General features: G+C 48.0%; 1 protein-coding gene across 1 annotated transcript in view; it reads right to left on the bottom strand.

Annotated features, from left to right (window-relative positions):
• Positions 1-3,162: 3,162 nt before the first annotated feature.
• The window catches only part of RNF216 (ring finger protein 216), a 61,814-nt gene continuing 45,916 nt past the window's right edge, over positions 3,163-19,060 (bottom strand). The window contains exons 13-16 of the mRNA XM_010010764.1: positions 15,088-15,185; positions 12,453-12,675; positions 4,026-4,095; positions 3,163-3,482 (exon numbers count right to left, since the gene is read on the bottom strand). Coding sequence (XP_010009066.1) covers positions 3,163-3,482; positions 4,026-4,095; positions 12,453-12,675; positions 15,088-15,185 — 711 coding nt within the window. The remainder of the gene's footprint in view (positions 3,483-4,025; positions 4,096-12,452; positions 12,676-15,087; positions 15,186-19,060) is intronic.

The following is a 19,060-nucleotide window of genomic DNA, read 5'->3' as shown; positions in this document are numbered from 1 at the left end:
TAAAGGAGTGCCTGGAAACCATTTTCTATCCCATCCACTTTTTCCTCGGGAGCATGTGGAATATATTAAGCTTTTCCTGGAGGGTCAAATGGGTTTTGCCTTGCGACTTACAGAGTTTTCAACCACAACAGCCCTGCCTGCTCTGCTGCCTGCCATTAGCCCCAGCATCAAGCTGGCACAATCAGGATGGGAACAGGAGGAGGATGATGATGGTATTTCAGCTGTAATGAAAAGCACAGAGGGTGAAAGTCAGAGTGCACAAATTTATTTACAAAAAATTCAAATTACAATATAAGACAGGAACTTTTTACACACTGAATATTAGAATGGTTTTTACTACCAGAAGGTAAAGAAAAATATTTCTTGTTTGGGTTGTTTTTTTTTAATAAAACACCTATTTCTTTTCAGCTATTGTTATACAAAGTGGCAGAACATGCACATCTTTACAGGGCTTCTTTCTTTTAATATAATGTTTTTGCTAAGTGCAAATACTAAGTTTCTCTTCTCCACCTTTAAGGCAAGTAAAACGGGACACTGCAATTATAACCAGAAGAAGTACCTGTTATGGGCGCAGCAACCTCCCTGCCACCTTGTGAAGGACAGATAGTTTCAAGGACTGCAGGGCAGGAGGGGAATGGGGTGGAGGAGGTGGAGACCAGACCACGAGGGCTCTGGGGGGTGCAGTAAGGTTTGGGGTTATTCTCCCTTCTATTTGTATATAAATCAACACAAGCCCTATCAGAAACCGCTGCACCAGAGACCAAGCACTGATTTGTCTTCTCTCAGACACAGACCAGCTCGAGGCTTTTTCCCCTTACATCCATTAAGCTCCTCCAGGACCACGATGTTTGTGCCACAGCAGCAGAGGACCCTCACATCCTAACCACAAGGATGGACCACAGACACCAGCCTCCCCTTCTCACCTCTGCTCGATGTTTCTCCATCCCTCTTGCTCCACCTCTGCACTTCCCTGTGTCAAGGCTTCACTCCTGATGCCTGCGCATCTCTAGACACACACCAGAAGATCCCCTCTTTGCACAGGCAGGTATTGGGGGACAACCCCAACCATCCTGCTGCAGGAGGGGACACATTTGAGGAAGCCTTAAGGGCTCCATCCAAGCCTTGAGCCCAGAAAATCCCAGCTATTAAACAACACAGGATTTCCTTTCTGTAAGGGGAAGCCACCCGTTGTTCTCCTGACCTGGGTCCATTTTCCCATCACCCACTAACGCTGTGAACCTTCCTGCCCCAAATCCAATGGGACACTGCTCCTGGCTACCACAGGAATCACTTGCTGCAAGGTAGGATTTAAACATGGCTAAATCCCAGCTGAGCAGTAAGCAATAGGATCTCCCGGAAGTAAACTGAAAGAAGAAAACAACAGCAGTAAGGGAACACCACTTGTTATTAATGCTAGAGAGACCATGGCATGAGAGCTGCAACAGAGCACCCGGCAGGGTATGTCCAACCCATAAGGCAATGCCCAACAGTGGAGAAATTGTTGACTCGGCTCCAAAAGACATGGAAATTCCCTCTGGGAGAGCCTCCTGGGGACAGTGGTCCCCAGATGCAGTTCCAAGCCATAGTGAAGGCTGGCTTATCCTAGGAGCATCCCACTGACAGCCCTAAGCCCACCCCTTACTGCACTCCCAAGGGGATGCTGTACATGGAGCAGTTACAGAGAGCTGCACGCAAGGGGTGGGCAGAAGCTGTGGGGGGGAGGCAGGGAGTTTTACCTAAAAACCCCAAATGAAACCAGAAGATGGCTGTTCAAACACAGGGGGGAATAACGGGAAGCACACCCAGAGGGCTCCCAGCAGGACAAAGCCCAAACCAAACCACCCAGGGAATGATAGCACCAATGGGATCCCGAATGCTAAGCCCAGCATTTCTGGGAGGGAGGTTGTTTTCCACTCCAAACATTTTCTGCTCTAGAGGGGCCTGTACCAGACAGAACACCCAAGGGAGGTGGGGAAAGGGCTTTCCCCCCACGGCCCAGCACCTACACCCCCTGTTTCTCATAGGTAAGCTTTGCTGTTCCTATCCCCAGCAATACTCACCTTTGCCTTTAACCATGCTGTTCCCAAGCCAGTTAGACTGAAACACACCTTTTCAGGAGTTGTGAGATGCCAGGAAGCAGCCAGCCTCCTGAGCACAGGGCTGCAGCTTTGTGGGGGGCTCAGCCTTAGCTCCTGGCTCCCCATCACCTGCATGCATCAGTGCAAGGGTAATTCCTAGTTTCCCTGCCATGGGACACAACACACACCACTGTCTATGCACCTAACTGGGGCTTTACCCAAGCAGTTTTTGCAACTGTGGCCAGAAGCAAGGGGAGATTTGGGCTGTCAGATGGGGACAGCAAAGCAAAGGCCACGTTTTGGAAGCTGAGCCACCCACCTCTAGGGATAAAAGTCCTGAGCCCTTCCAAGGGGGCAAGTTCAGGTCAGCCAAAGATTAGGGTGCCTGAGTCTTGTGCTACTTGCTAAAGCCCCCAGACAGAACATGTCTCTGGGCTTCCTACTGAGATCTCAGCAGTGAGATGGCTGCTGCATCCCATTACCCCACTTAGAGAGTGAGAAATGCTAAAAACACTTCACTGACTTGGTTTTGGAAAATGTATTTCTGTTGGGAGGTGCTGGGAGGTTACAGGGATGCTGGAGAACATGGGAACCTCAGCCTCGTGCCTCCCTGCAGGCAGAAGGGCAGCCAACTCCTGTTAAGCTGCTTCTGAAGGTCTTACTCAGATGCAGTCTCCCTCCTTGCCTCCAGACTCACTTGTCTGTGCAGCAGCTGCTCCAGCCAGCAGGAAAGTAAGAAAGACTTTTGGGAAGCCCCCAAGGAATGGCTGCATCCCCGAGCTCCACAAAGTGTCACTTTCCCTCCCAGCAGCTGCCTGAACAGGCTTTGTCAACTCAAAATAATCTGGATGCCCAACACAGGGAGAGATCCCTTGGGAAATGCAGCACCAAGGCCTGTTGCAGCACAGGTTGCAGTGTTTGACTGCAAAGGTTCAGAGAAGCTCTAGAGAGGGATACAGTGCAAGGACAGCCAGAGGTCCCTTGGCAGCTGGATAATCCAAGAGGAGCTGGAGAAGGAAGGGGGGTGATGTTATCGGAGTGGCTTTGCCCTGCAGTGACTATACCAGGCGCTGTTTGAAGCAGGTCAGAACTGCTGGCGAGGCTGAGGGCCAAAGTGCATAGGCAAGTTGTGCTCCCGCCGAGCATTGATCTGGGGGAAGTCAAAGTTCACCCTCATGTTGGGTAACGGGGGCACGTAGGGAGCAGGGACAGGGCGGATGTTGAGCGGGATGTTATTGTACAGGGGACGGACAGGAGGGAGTTGGAAGGGAGCGTGCACGAAGGGGTAAGGGCACATCCGGGGCTGATGCAGGTTCTGAGGAACAGGTCTGGGGATGACTTCAATTCTCTGGATTTTCTCCACAGGCTTTTCCACAGGAGGGCCGATCCGCTTGAAGCTGTTCTCTGCAGCATGGAGAGAGACAAGAACCAGTCACACCACGAACAAGTCTTGCATTTGCAATCAACATCCTCCATTCCTGCATGTTTCTTAAGCACGCTCTCTACAGCACCACTGCTTGCCCCTTCCATGCTCCAGGCACAGCACCAGCTTTTCAGGTTGGCTCCTTTCACCAATACTACACCACGAAGGTTTTGCTGCCCTTCAGCTACTTGGCCAAGTGGAAAGGAGACAGTTCTGTGCATCCATGAACCCAGCACCAAGGGAGAGCTGGACACAAGCCTTGTGCCTCCCCACTGTCACAGCTAAAGCCTGTAGGCGACAGCACTTTAAAGCCAGACAGGTTCCCAGGGTGATGGCTTGCACTCCTCTCTGGAGCAGGTTTTGGGTGATGCCTGGTGCAGCGCAGCAATGCATGGAGGAGCCTGCAAACAGCCAGGCTGTGGGGAGAATCCAAAGAAGGTCTAGAGACTTGTCAGTAGCTGGGATCTGTGCTCTCCCACTGTCCTCAGTCTGATGTCAAAGCACAGGTACAGACTGTGACTTACCTCCATTTTTCTTCCTCTGCTCCTCTTCAGCTTCTTTCTGAATCTCCTGGATTATCTTCTCATCATCTTCCTAGAAGCCACAGGAGTTCTGCTGCAGCAACCTTCTATTCTCTCACTGCTGCTTTTCTTCTCAGCACATTTGTGGGGGGAAATAAAAGGTGAATTCAGCTGAATTGAACTAATTTGGGGTTGACTTAGGTTTAGTCCAAAGCAAGGATGTGATGGGGGACTGCAGCACACGTAACCTGCACAGAGCTAAGTGTACTCTACAGAGTAGCACTAAGAGGCTTAAGATCAGTTTTCCTGGGAGATCAGTGCTAAAATTCATTGCCTGGATGGAAACCAGAGAAGTGCAACCCAGCTCCTCCCATGTGAAGAGTTGCTGTAGAGCTGTTAATCTTTCAAATGGCAATGGTCTATTAAATATTTACATTAGCCTGGCACTTCCAGAGCTTTTGGCCCAACAGCTGGAATTAACACAACTTAAATCCTGGCTCTAGTAGCTAAACTACTGTGACGAGGCCATTTAGATCTTATCTGTAACTCTGAGGAGGGCATAAATCCCAATATGTTTCTTTAATGTCTATCTAGAGGTTATAAGAAGTATATTCAGATCCACTGCTCACCAAGAACACAAGGCCAAGCTAGAAGTGGAAAGCATCATTCTGCTTCTTGTCACCTTTGGTTTTCCCAACCCAAAGGAGCAGCAGTGAGACCAAACAATGCAGAGAAGCTTCAGGTATCTAGAGGGATGGCATTTATGCCACCATTTACTAGATCAAGGGATGGACAAAGTCCTGGAAGAAGACTCTGCAACTGCCGAGCTATTAACTGACAGCTCCCAAGCAGAGCTGTGAAAAATGAGTTTCTTCACTGCACCACAGCATGCAACAGCTATCAGGGTAACAAAGATCACACCAAACAACTCAAGAGACAACTCCCTTTCTGTGCCAGGCAGCAGATGCTTCTGCTGGCCATATGTGCAGCGATGGCAACAGAGGTCCCCCCTCCCCGGTCTCTGCAGGGTTGCATCTGCTGCTGGTTCATGTCCACTGGGATGAAACACTACCTGGCACTTCCAGAAAACAAATGAGAATAGCTAAACTGCCTGGACAGTGTCTGTCCTCTTAATGTTAGTTATCAGGGAAGAAGGCCAAGAACAGGAGCTGCTGGGTGACACACACCACCTGCATCAAGCACTCTGATGCTGTGGTGCTAAGGAGCACTTAGCACTTGCAAACCACTAGTAGAGCAGGAGGGAAACCCCAAGCCCCAAGTACCCCACAACACACAAGACTCTGCTTCAGTTTATTCATCTTCATTTCATTATTGCCAAACACCATAAATTTCTTCCCGAACACTCTTAATGTGGAAGATCTCCTCTCTTTTAAAGAGTGCTGGAACTAAACTCAAAATACACTTCATGTGTGCAGCTACACTGAAGTTATTTTAAGTCTAGCCAGCTTCCCAGTTCCAATCTCATGGTCCTGCACGTGTCTAGCATGGGAAGCTTGCTAAGATGTGCCCTTCTCCAGCCTCCAGATAAGGTTTCCCTGGGAGACTGAAGTTATCTTAATCTGCAGAAAACCATCCAACTGAATACTTCCCTCCCTTTTATTCTTCTGTGAGGCAACAGTTAAAATTAAGACTTTCCAGGACATGCTTTTTTCTTTCCCAAGCAGGCTGCTTCCATGGACTGTTAATTACAGCCTATCTATCTCCATAAAAACTGCTGAAGAATGGCTCTTCTGAGCCTATACAGAACTTCTAATTACACCCCAAGCATCAGACTGTGATGTTCCCTGGCTGGAAAACAACGTGGGCATGCTCTGCAACAAGCACCAAACATCCTCTCCTCCTTTGCTGCCTGAACAGCCTCTCAAAGGGTGGCCCCAAAGCTTCAAGACTTCATTTTTTGTTGTTCTCAGAACACTTTTTGCAATGCTGTTGAAAATGGAGATAGCCACATCTCTCATTTTACTGCCACTTACTGGAGAAGATGCACCTGAAGGGTTTTCTTTAGTTACATGACATGAAATGTATTTTAGGCTCAACTGAACAAGATCACCCTATCTCCTTCCCTCGCACAAAGGCATATACCTCACCTTAAAGCCTAGAAACATGCAGAAGTCCCTTCTAACTTAAAAAGAGAAGCTTTTACTTTAGCCTAAGCCTATGATTAACCCTCTGAAATGGTGCTTTCCAGGGACACTCCATCCCGACACCAACCCCTGTGATGCTACAGCTGCTGTAAATGCCACTGTTGATACTGGTCGGTCCTGCTTGAAATCAGGGGAATCAGACACATCAAACACAACAAGATCCTCCTGCAGGGAGGGCTGCTCGACCCTCGCAGTTTAAACTGCAGCTGACCTCCCCACTAATGAGGACCCACACAGCCATGTGCCCCCGGGGCTGGAGAGCCAGCTGCACACACACCAAGGTGATGCTGGCTTCAATTACTGCAGCTCCCAGAGCGACAGGGAAATGCAGAACAGCAAAGCCCATCTGCCAGACCTCCAAAACATCTATCTTGCAAGGACAACATAAACCACATCACCTCAGACACAGAGGCCAGAGATCTCTACTCAACCCCATCCCTTCTTGGTCTTCAAGAGGGGGCACACCCTGCAGCACACCCCCTAGATGCAAAAACCATGCCAAGAACAGACCCGGAGCAGGATAAACGAATTCCTGACTACTTCTGTGACTAAATCCCACCAATGGCATAACAAATCACACAGCAACATAGAATGATTTGGGTTGGAAGGGACCTTAAAGCTCCTCCAGCTCCAACCCCTGCCACGGGCAGGGACACCTTCCACTAGAGCAGGTTGCTCCAAGCCCCTGTGTCCAACCTGGCCTTGAACACTGCCAGGGATGGGGCAGCCACAGCTTCTCTGGGCAGCCTGTTCTAGTGTCTCAACACTCTCACAGTAAAGAACTTCTTCCTCGTATCCAACCTAAATCTCCCCTGTTTCAGTTTGAACCCATCACCCCTTGTCCTGTCACTGTAGCCCCTGATGAAGAGTCCCTCTCCAAGGACAGCTTTGTTGTTTTTTAAAAGTGTATTCTCACACTGGAAGGTTAAGAAGTATTTACATCCAATCCCACATACTGAACCTTGGCTTCAAATTTTTCTTTGCATCAGGATTTCTGAAACACTGGTATCCATTAATATAGAAAGAATAAAACTTACCCTGCACAACATGAACCTTTCTACCCAAGCAGCTGACATTACACTTGGCACGTGATGGATACACAGCACAGTTCAATACCTGCAGCATTTAGGAAAGATCCACATCCCAAATGGAACAACATAAAAAACAATGTGCACAGCAGGACCATTTTAGGATATTTGTGAAGGAAAACTGGTGCCACAAGTTCTGCTTATTCCCTATTGTATTGGCACAGGGCAGAATTGAAAAACAAGCCTCAGAGCTGCAAGCATTCACCACATAGAGCAGTGATTTTTGCAAAGCACCTCTAACTCTATGAGAAGCAAAGGCTGGGTTTTGATTCCACAGTAACTGGAGGGAGATGACAGATTCATCTAGGGGTAAAGCATCCACACCAAAATTAAGTTTTCATTAGCACACACAGGGATGGCTTTTGTAGTGAAAAACCCATTTAATGTCACAGGGGGTGGAGGCTGCAGCACAAGTTCAAAAGCCTCTTGTGTCCGTTTGCCTGAGCGGGTTCAAGTCCCTTAATAAAGGATCAGATTATGATTTTAATGGCCTGTTCACTGGCTGCATGGATTGAAGGGACTGATCTTGTCATGTTAACAGTCATCTTCCTGTCAGCTGCCTTGCCTACAGCAACAAAAAAGAAAGATAAAAGACAAAAAGCAACCCCCAAACCCTGGTGGGTCTCAGCACTGGCCAGCCTGCACGGTCCTGGAGCAAGGATGTAACTTGGCTCTCCTCCTGAGAGAAAACACACAGGGCAATGCTATAGCATGGCCCTTCCCCATGCTCTGTTGCTTCACAGGAGAAGGGAGGTGGCCAAGAGGAAAAAGCAAAGGATCTGAGATGTATTCACCCTTCTTATCTGCAAACACGTGGTTATGAAGAGCAGCTGCATTTAAAGTGGCAAAACAGGACCCTGCTTTGCTCCAAAGCTGATGGTGGAATGCTCTTTGCAGGAACCATCCCCAGTCCTGCAGCCAAACCCACCAGTGTTCATCCCTGAGAGTCTTGCCCTTGTGATCCCACACCCGTAAAAGGGTCTCGGCATGGAGGAGGCTTTTCCTTTCATCCCTCTCCCATTGAATCCAGGGAATGCAGCGAGCATGGAGCCAATCACAGCAGAAAGGGTGGCTTGGGTCTGTGGCTGGATTAACTAAAGAGCTGGGCTGGGTTGCTAAGCAAGGCACCTTTTCATGGCCTGTTTCAACAATGCTGGTACAGAGAAGCTGCATCCAGCATCCACGCAGGGCCCTGCACACACACAGAAAGAGCTGCTGGAGAAACAAACAGCCCATCAGAACAAGAAAATACAGCAGCAAAGGAGATAAAAGCTCTACAAATCACACAGACACAACCTCCCCCAAATAAAACCTCCTCTGCCCTGAACAAAAGTGCCATCCATGGAGCTTTTGAAAGCTCTTGTTATCTTTAATTATTAAGTGTCAGAGGAAAGCGGCTGCCCGCCTCCTGAACCAGGGAAAACAAGAGACCTGGGAACTATTCCTGGGCTGCACAACCCCTCCCCTGTCTTCAGAAAGTGCCTCCACCACCACTGTCTCCCCCTTTCTGGCTCTTTACAGCTTTCTTTTTCCACGTATGTGTGGCTGCAGCCGTTCCTAATAAACTTGAAATGATTTTTTTCACGACGGAGGCTTCCAAAGGACTAAAGGGGTTTTATTTCAAATCATTCCCAGATCAGCTGCGGAGATCCTGAGCAAGAACAGGCATCGGCTGTCTCCGGCATGTTCCTCCATGCAGCAGGAAGCAGGGGATAAAAGCAGGCTGTGTTTTAACTGGAACAGGGTATCCGCAGTGCTGCAAGAAAAGGGGGGCCAGGATGGGGACGAAACACACGCTGGCGTTCAAGACATGCAGAGTTATTTTAGCAACAGGCATTCCCTATTGATAGCTTTCTGTGAATGCCCTGAATTAACTGTATGCTTATGACTAAGGCACTTTATAGCATGTTAAAAAAAGGTGGGCTTAGGGGTGTTTCCCCCCCTCCTAATCCTAAAGGCAGTGCTGTGTCCTTCATGCATTTCCTTAATGCATTTGAAGTTTTACACAGTCCTCGCTCACCATCTTCTTTTTATAACACTAGAAGGAGGAGTAATTGCAAACACCTTACAATGATTAGTCTTCTGCTTTGAACTTTAATGATGGGCCTTTGGGAGAGTTTAAAGAGTTTACTGGAAACATCTTAAACTTTAAAGCCAAAAAAAGCTGCTATGCAGTATTACCTACAGTCCAAAGATGAGTATGAAATTAATACATACGAGAGCAGAACCTGGTTTACCAAACCAGCCAGAATGCGTTAGTCAAACTGCACCACAGGATTTGTACATACTGGCTAAAACACACAAAGGTTTGCTAGAGATATCTTGAAAGGAGGGAACACACAGCCCTGAGTCCCAGAGCCAATTCTCACTGCTCCATCCCGAGCTTTGTCTCTGGCAATATTGCATCAGCCCCTGCAGCAGCCAGCAACGTCTCAGCGAGCCGAGCCAAAGCAAGCACGGGCTTTGCAGGAGAGGAACACGGGGACTTTTGGCCAAGTGAGAAGAGCTCCTGGCACGTGTTCATATCCTACAGGGGTGCAGAGCACGGATGAGCTCCAGAAGAAACGCAGTGATTAAGTGATTACTGCCTGCAACCCTGGAAGCTGCTGACCACAGCCCGATTGCAGCTTGTCTCCGAGCCAGCAAATATTGCACCACTACTTTTAAATCAGAGTCCAGCCTCATTACAACATAGGCAGAAGATTTTAACTCACCTCTTATTATGGGAAATTTTGTCTGCTTTATTCTCTCAAGATCATTTGAGACAAAGACTTACAGATGCTGCAGTTCCTAAAGGACTGTCTTTAATCTGTTTTTAACCCAAGCTAATGAATAGCTTGACATATACTTTCGCAAGAACCATTTCAGCCTCAGAAAACGTTAAACACTTGGAAAAGAACAAAGGTTCCCTATTTAAAAATAAAAATTAATTTTGCTGTAAATAATAGGGAGTGAGACCCAAACCAGATCCTTCACAAAGGCATGAAATCATCCAGGTCTGACAGGAAGCTCTTACATCTGTGAAACGTGAACAGACAAGACCGTGGTACTATGACCATGGCACTGGTCTGCTGTGAAGATGATTCTAAGTTAAGGCTGTACCTGAGTCCGTCAGAAATCAGAACAAAAGAATCCTGTCACCTTCTGGAAGCCAGGCTTTGGTGCCACACGTGTGCCCTCCCCATGCTGCAGCAGAACCCAGTCCAGGGAGAGGAGTGCCTGCTCCTAAGTGATGGGTTGCAGTTTCACAGGCGATGAGACAACCCATCTTCTCTGTACTCACATGCCTGGCTGCAGACATGTGCAAGCCCACAGCAAATACTCTCTTCCTATACATACAGCATCAGCTGTCTACTGATTTCAACAGAACAGAAGAAAATGAGCCAAAAGAGGAAACAGAGGAGTTGAGAAAGGTACAAGAAGATGCCAATGCAGTAGCCAGCAAAGCTGGGATGGGGTAATCCCTTGGATGGGCGTCATCCCTGACAAAGGACAAGCCACCCTCACTATGGCCTCTTGCTCTTCCATATCCCCATGTCAAGATTCAAATTCATTCCCATTCTTCACATCTACCACGTTAATCCCAGTTTCCATGCCCCTTTCCGGTGTGTAGATCACCATGGTGGGACTGGGTTAGTGTCACTAACACTGCACACAGATCTCCATCACCTTAGGAAGCCAACACTTGAGTTTCACATTATTCTTTGCAGCGAGGACAAGTCACCCAACTTCACCTCCTCAGCCCCCAGCACTCCACCAGCCAAAAATAGAAGAAAGAATAATAATAACAATTAAAAAAAGAGCAGTGCCAGCTCTTTGCTGACAGTGGGAAAGTTTCTTTGCCACAACATTGGTTCATTAGAGAGCTGGCAAGGGCCTGGTGACAGTGTCCTCTTTGTGCTGCCTATTTATTTATTTATTTTAAAGTACAGTACGAGTCTTTTGAGAGGCTTCATGTTTTCTCTGGCTCTGGACAAATGCCAGCACCCAGCACAATCAGCAGCCTGATGGGAACAAAGGATGCCAGCGCTGCCGAACCCTGAATCACATCCCGGTGGAAAACGAGGAGGAGTGGGACAGGAATCTGAGGAGTGCATACCCAGGTGCCAGAAACGCTACAGGGGTGTCTAGAAAGAGATGTCTGTGTTTAGTTTAACACCTCGCATTGATAGGATAATGCAGGGAATAAAAGCAGGCAAGCAGAGGACTGGGAAGTTGGTTGCGACACTGCTGGGAGATCCCCAAGAGCCTGCAGATAGAAGGGATTTAGAGTGGCTTTTCCTTGGCTTTGTGCAAGCACAGGATTGAGCACATTCCCTGCAGAAAGAGGGGCTGGGAGCAGTCTGGCAACTGCAGCAGCCCGAGACAAAGAAATGTTGGGAACAACAAAGCTCAGACGAGCCCTGGGAAGGCAGATCCACAATTCACATTGCTCTACTGCTTTGTTGAAATCAGGAAATTCAACTCCTGCTCCTACCTACACTCCATCTGGATTTCTGGTATTGGAGACCTCTATTTACAGAGACACTGCTCTAAGTTTTCCCATGCTCATCACAGCTACAAGCTGTATTAAGTTACTACGGCTTCACTTATTGCTCAGCCTATGCTTCAGTTCTCCTTCTGCAGCTGTTGACAACAGCCATGAGAACAGACCCAGCTCTAACTCTGTTGGCTTCCAGGCAGTTTTGTTTTCTCCATGGGTCCAGCTCTGCAAAGGGATTTGCAGAGCCAGCAGCTAGATGATCTGGGCACCAAAAAGACACAACCCTCCCCTTGCCTCCAGATGCAAAGCAGTACCAAACAGCATCTCAGCTGCAAAAGGAGTCCAAATAGTCCCAATGCTGGCTACTGTGCCTGGTGCCAGCACACACTCTCCACCAGCTCTTTCCACAAGCCCCTGAACAATGCTCAGAGCACTTTCAGCCAAACCCCTTGTCTAACAGGAGCTGTTTTTCCATAAAGCAACACTACTCCCTTCCAAGTTGTGGTCAGATGTGCCTCTGTGCTGATGTAGGCTTCTCCAGTGTGTTTTTTAGCTGCCTTGGGAAAGGAAAAGAGTTGGGCTGTCTAAAGCCAGCCCTCTTCCTCTGGTGGAAGGCATGTATTTCAACACGCTGGCATGGAACAGTAATTGAAATCAGGGTGGAAATCATTCACAAAAGTCCTCTGTTACTTACTGTGGGATCTGTCCAGAGAGAGCACTTGTCACAGTCATGGCAGGGAACCCCAGGAGAGCGGAGGTGTTGGCAGAAGTGGTCGTACCCGTTAATGGCAACCCGGCAGAGGTAGCACATCTGAGCACCGCAGCGGCAGGACATGCGGTTGCAACCCTCTGATTTAATGAGGCTGGTGCCACACTTGTGGCATTTTCTAATCCGGGCTGCTGTCATTTTCTCTTCTCTGCAATGCAAGAGGAGGGAGAAGAATGAGGGAAGAGGTGTTTGCAGCCACCAGCCTGTACTAAAGCTGCTGTTACGCCATCCCAGCCATGCTTTAACGCCCATCTCCAACACACTTCTCCCCCTCCTCTTTCCTCCTGTGCCATCCCCATGGTCCACCCGCTGTTCCAAGGAGGTCTGGGCTCAGCTCCACTTGGAGCCAACCCATGACAACTCAAGAACAAATGAAGTGAAAGGAAACCCATCACTGGCTGCATGCTGCAGACCTGATCCTGGTTTCCATGTGAGCCAAAACACCGCAGCGCTGGGCTCAGGCTTGGGAGGAATTTAAGCTGTAAGTCAAAGGGCACATGGATGCTTGACTTGGCTGTGGAGCAATACAGCTTGGGAGATAAAGTTCAGGAAAAGAAAACCCTTGGCTGTTGTCTACGAGCTAGTTTTATGTTTGCCTGTTACTCTGGCTACAAAGCTGCCACGACCATGTTTTTTCCCCAAAAGCCTGGCTGCTACTCTCCAGATTTATTTGGTTTTTGTTAAATTTCAATCAGTAACTGGAAAATAATCCCATCTTTCCCCACAGAGACTGGGTTTTCCCCCTTTCTCTTAAGATTCCCCACATACATTTTCCACAGATTATTGCTTTAGATTCAAGAGATGGGTTTTAACAGAGCACAAACAGGAATCGAGGACAAAGCGCAGTCCTTGTCCCCAGGAGACGTCCTGGCAGCAGCACACACTCCAGTGCAAGGGCTCAGCTTGTGGCAGTGCTATTTTGGCACAGAATTGGAGGAAAGCCTCAGTCATTTAATTAAAAGACTTAAGAATATAAGCTGACATCCTAAGGGACAATTTTCTGACCGCTGGAGATCACGTTACAGTTTAATTCACAACCTAGAAGTGAAATTTGATGACAGAAGAGTAAAAGGGCTGTGTTTTCATTGAGGGAAGCACAGCTCTCTGGCTGTGCTACTCTTGACAGTGGGGAATGATCTTCCTTAGCCAGGCATCTCCACCCAGCTCCTTTAGAGGAGCTGCAAACTCAACATGTGTTTGGGGGATGATAGGGAGGTATTTTAGGGCAGGATCACAGCAGGAAACCAGGCTAATGCACAGCCCCACATCAGCAGAGCCAGAGGAGCAGGGAATGGTGAGGTAGGAACATCAGCTTTGCAGCTACCCAAAGCTCCCATGCAGTTATACCTGGCATGAGCTGCACCCAGGCATTTGGAGATGTGCTAAGAATAGAGATGGAGGGTGAAAAAACCCCACTTGAGCCTGACTTTCTGAGCTGCAGCTGCTCTTCCCTCCGCTCCTCAACAGGATGCTGCTGCTGCAGATTTTTTTTGGGAAACTTTGAGCAAGGCAGGAAGTTTGGCCTGAGCTCCAGCTGTGCTTCCCTTTCCTTACACAGCGCTTCAAAAGGAAGCTTTTATTGTATCAGGCAGTGAGACTCATCTATCCACAGCAACGTTCTGCTAAAGGTTTTCCAACTGGTATTTTTCCTTATTAGGGACATGACAACTCGCTCCTCCTCAGCCCTCTTTCCCACAGGGAAAGGAGTGGCAGAGACAAGAAGTCATATCAAATGTGTAAAGGTCTTGTTCTGAATTAGGGATTGCAGGGATGAGCAAGCAACAGTCATTCAGCCTCCCAGTGGTGAAGCTTTCCAACCTCTACTCATGCCAGACAGACTCTAAATCAGAGAGGAAAGGATTAGGCAATGTGGGCAAGTCCCACTTGACTGTTCCATCCCTTAATTCCCTAAAGGCAAAGGATTTTGCCATTTACTGTAGAGCAATGAGAGTGATCAAACTTCAAGCAATTTTAGGGAAGCACATGGGATTTAGACCTGAAAACGTGGCTCCGTTCTGTAATAATTCCTACAAACCAGCTAGAAACAGAGACAAGCTTCTGTAAGAAAACACATCTCCTCCCACAAAGCAGGAGCTGAGCAATCCACACATCATCTCCACTCGGGATTTTCAAAGGGTAATCACAACTCACTGTGACTCAATACACTCCTTTGCCTCAGTGCAGCATCTCCCTTCTCCCCCTGAAGCAATGCTAATGGGGTTTTCTCACCTCTGAGAAGGACTAAGTGCCAGCCTGTGAGACACTGGGCTAGCCAGAGGAGCAGGCTGGTCTGGTGACAGCTCTCCCATGTTCTCTAATTACCTGCTGGATCCACTGCCAAGTATCTTCCACAGCAAGAAATTCTATCCTGGGAGCCTCCTGACCCCTTGGCTTTGACATCCCTAGGACCTCCCTGATGGAAGGACACCCAGCAGAACTTGAGGGCCTCTGATAGCTGTAAGAAGAGAGGGGTTTCTCACCCCCTCCACACCAGAGTATATTGCTTAGTGTATTGGGGGTTCATCCACCCCATTTTTGCTTGGTTGTGGAGTTTACTTACACAGATGTCCTGTATTTGATTTCATCCTTCTCAGCCAGCTGCTCGCAGGTGAGGTTCATGTGCTCCTTCCACAGCACTTGGCAATTCCGACATGTTTCCTGATGAGGATAACAAGCATTAAAGGAAGACCCAGCACACCATTAACAGCATTGGGAATTGGGAAAATTCCCATCTCTTCCCCCTCACCAAGCTGCAGGTTCTCAGTGGAGGACAGAGCTGACAGTTTGCTATAGAGGTCTGTAGGTCTGTCCTCCACTGGGGACCAGAGTAAGTCCATCAAGTAATGGGAGCCAAAGGCTTTTCCAAAGCACAAGAACATAGGTATCAATTAAGTCCGTAAGTTCTAGTTCACCTAAAACTCATGGAACTGCTATTAATTTCATCAGTTACTTCCCAGAGGAGAATGCAAAGGTGCAAAGGACACGAAGTTCATCTGTTTCCCGACCAAAACCCTTCACCTTCATTTAAAGGGCTTTAGTTGAGCAGGCGATGGAAACCTTGCAGCTATATCAAAACCTCTGCTTCACCATGCATACAAGTATCCATATTATGCTTCATAACCCCCCCAAAATAAAGTTAAAGCACTTTACATAAGTAACATCTTTAAAAGGCAGGATGTGGACAAATGCCCATGAACAGAGGTGGAATATGAACAAATATTTACAAATTTAACCAGAATCGCTGAACTGAGCTTAAAGCAAGTGACTGAATTCCCCTGTTCTTGTAAACTCTTCAGCAACAAGGCTCTAATCCAGGACTGGTAAAGCTGTGTGGAGCAGGAGGGCTGTGGAGGCACTATTGGCAAGGGAACTTGGACTAACACTGGGGAGAAGTTGATTTTTTCAGTTGCTTGGCCAAAGAAAACATCATTTTGTTTTGGGTCAAACAAGAGATTTTTCCTTTTAATTTGAGGAAGATTAAAAAACATCCAGATCAAACTTGGAGAAAGTACATGTTGCACAATCCAACTGTTTCATCTTCAGGATGGCTGGGGCTCAGGCTTTTCGACCCAACTTTCTCCCCCTGGCAGGAAAACTCATATGGCTGTGAAGCATCCTCTTCTCTTCCACACCAAAGAGGGTCCCAAAGGAGCTCTGGTCACACTATTAGTGAAAGATAACGTCTGCAGAGACAGATCTTCTTTGGTTGCACACCTTCATTTTATTTTAATGAAGAAATTGGGCGTTTATATGAGATAAAATAGAAGTAACTGCTTAAAGACACACGTAGGCAGCAACACTCTTTTGATCGTGAATAGGACAAACAGGATGAAGACCAAAGCTTCCAAGGAAGCCACCCCTAGGAGATGGTGCAAAATGTTGACTTGTTTGTATTTGTGCTCGCTGGGACATGTGTAAGAGCTTGTGCTTTCATCTGCAGAATTAAAGGCTCCTCATCCTGGCTGCTAAACCGGACATGTTTGCAGACTGAAGGGTAAAGGCTATAGGAAGACAAGAGCCAAATGTGTGACTGTGTCCCAAAAGCTCAGCAGAGGATTTTGGGATCACTCACCTCGCCAACACACCCTTTGGCATGCTGGCACTACCTTTAAGGGGCAGTGAACACCTTGGTTCTACTGATCCTCATAAATCATCCCCCACACCCTGCATTTTCCTGCGAAAGCTGTTAAAACAGGCACCATTTTGTGTGTGTTGCTGGCAGGTCACATCTGACTGTTATCAGCACGGGAGGATCAGACTTGGAGCTGCTCATGCAGCTCGATGAGGAGCCACCTTCCCCTTTTCCTCTCAACATCTGGCCTCATGCCATTCCAAGATCAAAAGTGCTCTCAGACTTTGGGTATTTTTTACATACATCAAGGGTTAAAACCAGTCTTTGGAGCCCTGCTACACAAACCCACGTTCACATGCCAGCAACAACGGTTGAACAGCTTTTTGCCAGAAGGGTTGGCACACATTCCAGCCAGGAGCCTACTATTCCCAATTACTGAACTCCAGGAGCCTTCCTTTGCTGCCGAACTAGAAACGATGCCCTTCGGAAGCAGATGGTGCCACTTAAGACTTTTACACCAAGCCATTCCCTTTGCCTTTTGCTACTGCCACCACCCCTGCTTTGCACGCTGCAGCTATTTAAGCACAATGCTCTCCCTTGAGCTAAGGCTGCTGTTAGCTGCCAAACAGTTGTCTCCTGCACTCAGGAAAAGGGATTTCTGAGCAAGCGAGGAGAAAGGGAAGAGGCACAGCAATGCGGATTCCCAAATGCACTGGGATGGTGTGAGAGAGCAGGTATCCGGTTCTCCTCATTACTGTGACTCCTGCACAGCAAGTGTCACAGCAGCTGTGCACATTCCTGGGATCCTTTCCAAAATATGCTGGCCATGAGGAGCTGCAAAGCCCATGGGTAGCTCTGCCTGCCTGTTCCAATGCACCCACAGATTCCCAGCTCCGAGCATCACTTGGTGCTGCCTCTGACAGAGCCACATCCTCTCCAGAACAGAGGAATGGACAATACATGCACCATGAGCAGGACAAAATGCCACTTCTCCCCTTGTTCTACCCAAGACAATGGCACATTGTGGGCACTTACAGGAACCTGTGTTGGACCCCCTCACACAAAAGCAGGCAGGAAGCCCATGGATCAAAGGCTCCAGCACTATAACCAAGGTCACAGCTCTCCTCCAAGAACAGAAAAGTGACTTTGTTTTAATTTCCACTCCTAGTCAAATCCACCCCATTCACCTGATGAGGGTTTTGCATGTCTCACATACGACAATTCTGATCTCTACACTTTCCACAGGGGGTTCTTCTACTGCAGAAACAGCTTTTCATTTGATAAAGAAACATACTCTGCCGTTACCATATTCATTAATCCCACCACCCAGTAGGACAGATGATTTTCTGCAACCAGCTTAGATTATCTCTATTGTAAGAGCAGCACTTGGCACTAGGACTGGCTACTCCAACATGAGGCAGTGCCTTAAACCCATATGAAGAGGGAATGAGCCCTGAAATCATCTGCTCCAAGTGTAGCAGCCACAAAGCAAGTCAACACACCAAAATAAACACTGCCCAACTTCTTCAGCACCTTGTCCATTAGCAAACCCTGACCTACTGATTAGGAAAAGCATGTTTTAGTTTTAAAAGTTTTTCAACTAAACTCATCATTTCTGGATGGTGGGAATTCCATGTGTTTCTCCCGCCATCATTCCCCAGCCTGAGCTAATGCAGCTCATGAGTTTGGTGCAAGGGGTGGTGTGTTTGCAGGAGCCTTGGCATCAGCAAACGGCTCCAAACCAGGCACGGATGCAGGAGATGAAGTATCTGCTGCCTGTTACATCTGCCCGAGCTTGGCAGCCAGCCTGGGACAGTCCATTAATGCGCTGTGCTGGGACAGCAGAGAGAAGGATGTGATGGAGAGGGTGTTTAATCACACACTGTAATCTCCTCACTGTACATCTGTTAGAGGTAGTGGCTCCGTTTCCTCTTGCTGGCTGCCAGGAAGCAGCCGGGATTAACACAAACATGTTTGGGTTCAGGAGGATCCTTTGTTCCCAGGGTCAGCGGTGCGGATAGCCAGCTTTCCGTGCTCAGGGCCAGCCTGGCTAAGGGTGGCCAGTTTGCTTTTAGCAAGGGCAGCACAATCCTTAAACATCCTTGTTAATTATCCCAAGTAGAAGGGAGTGTTTTATGTGAACCTACCACCTTCCTCAGCACTTCTACTGGTGTCTGCAACGGATGCTACAGGTTTTAAACACATCTTAAACATTTTTTGCTCTGCAGTCTAACAAGTAACTCTCCAAGGTCCAACCCATATATCAAGGAGGCGAAAACAAAACAAACCCAAACCCCAAGTTATCAACTTCTCACTGCCAGCCTCCATGTCCTTTTGGCTGTTGTACGCACTGCTAGCAATATAGATTGTAGAATCCCAGACTGGTCTGGGTTGAAGGGACCTTAGAGATCATCCAGTCCCAACCCCCTGCCACAGGCAGGGCACCCAGCACTGGAGCAGG

The sequence above is a fragment of the Nestor notabilis genome, unplaced genomic scaffold (genome assembly GCF_000696875.1).
Source record: "Nestor notabilis isolate BGI_N333 unplaced genomic scaffold, ASM69687v1 scaffold9653, whole genome shotgun sequence".
NCBI lineage: Eukaryota > Metazoa > Chordata > Aves > Psittaciformes > Psittacidae > Nestor > Nestor notabilis.
The sequence above is the reverse complement of the archived record's forward strand: the minus strand, read 5'-3'. Positions and strand labels throughout refer to the sequence as shown.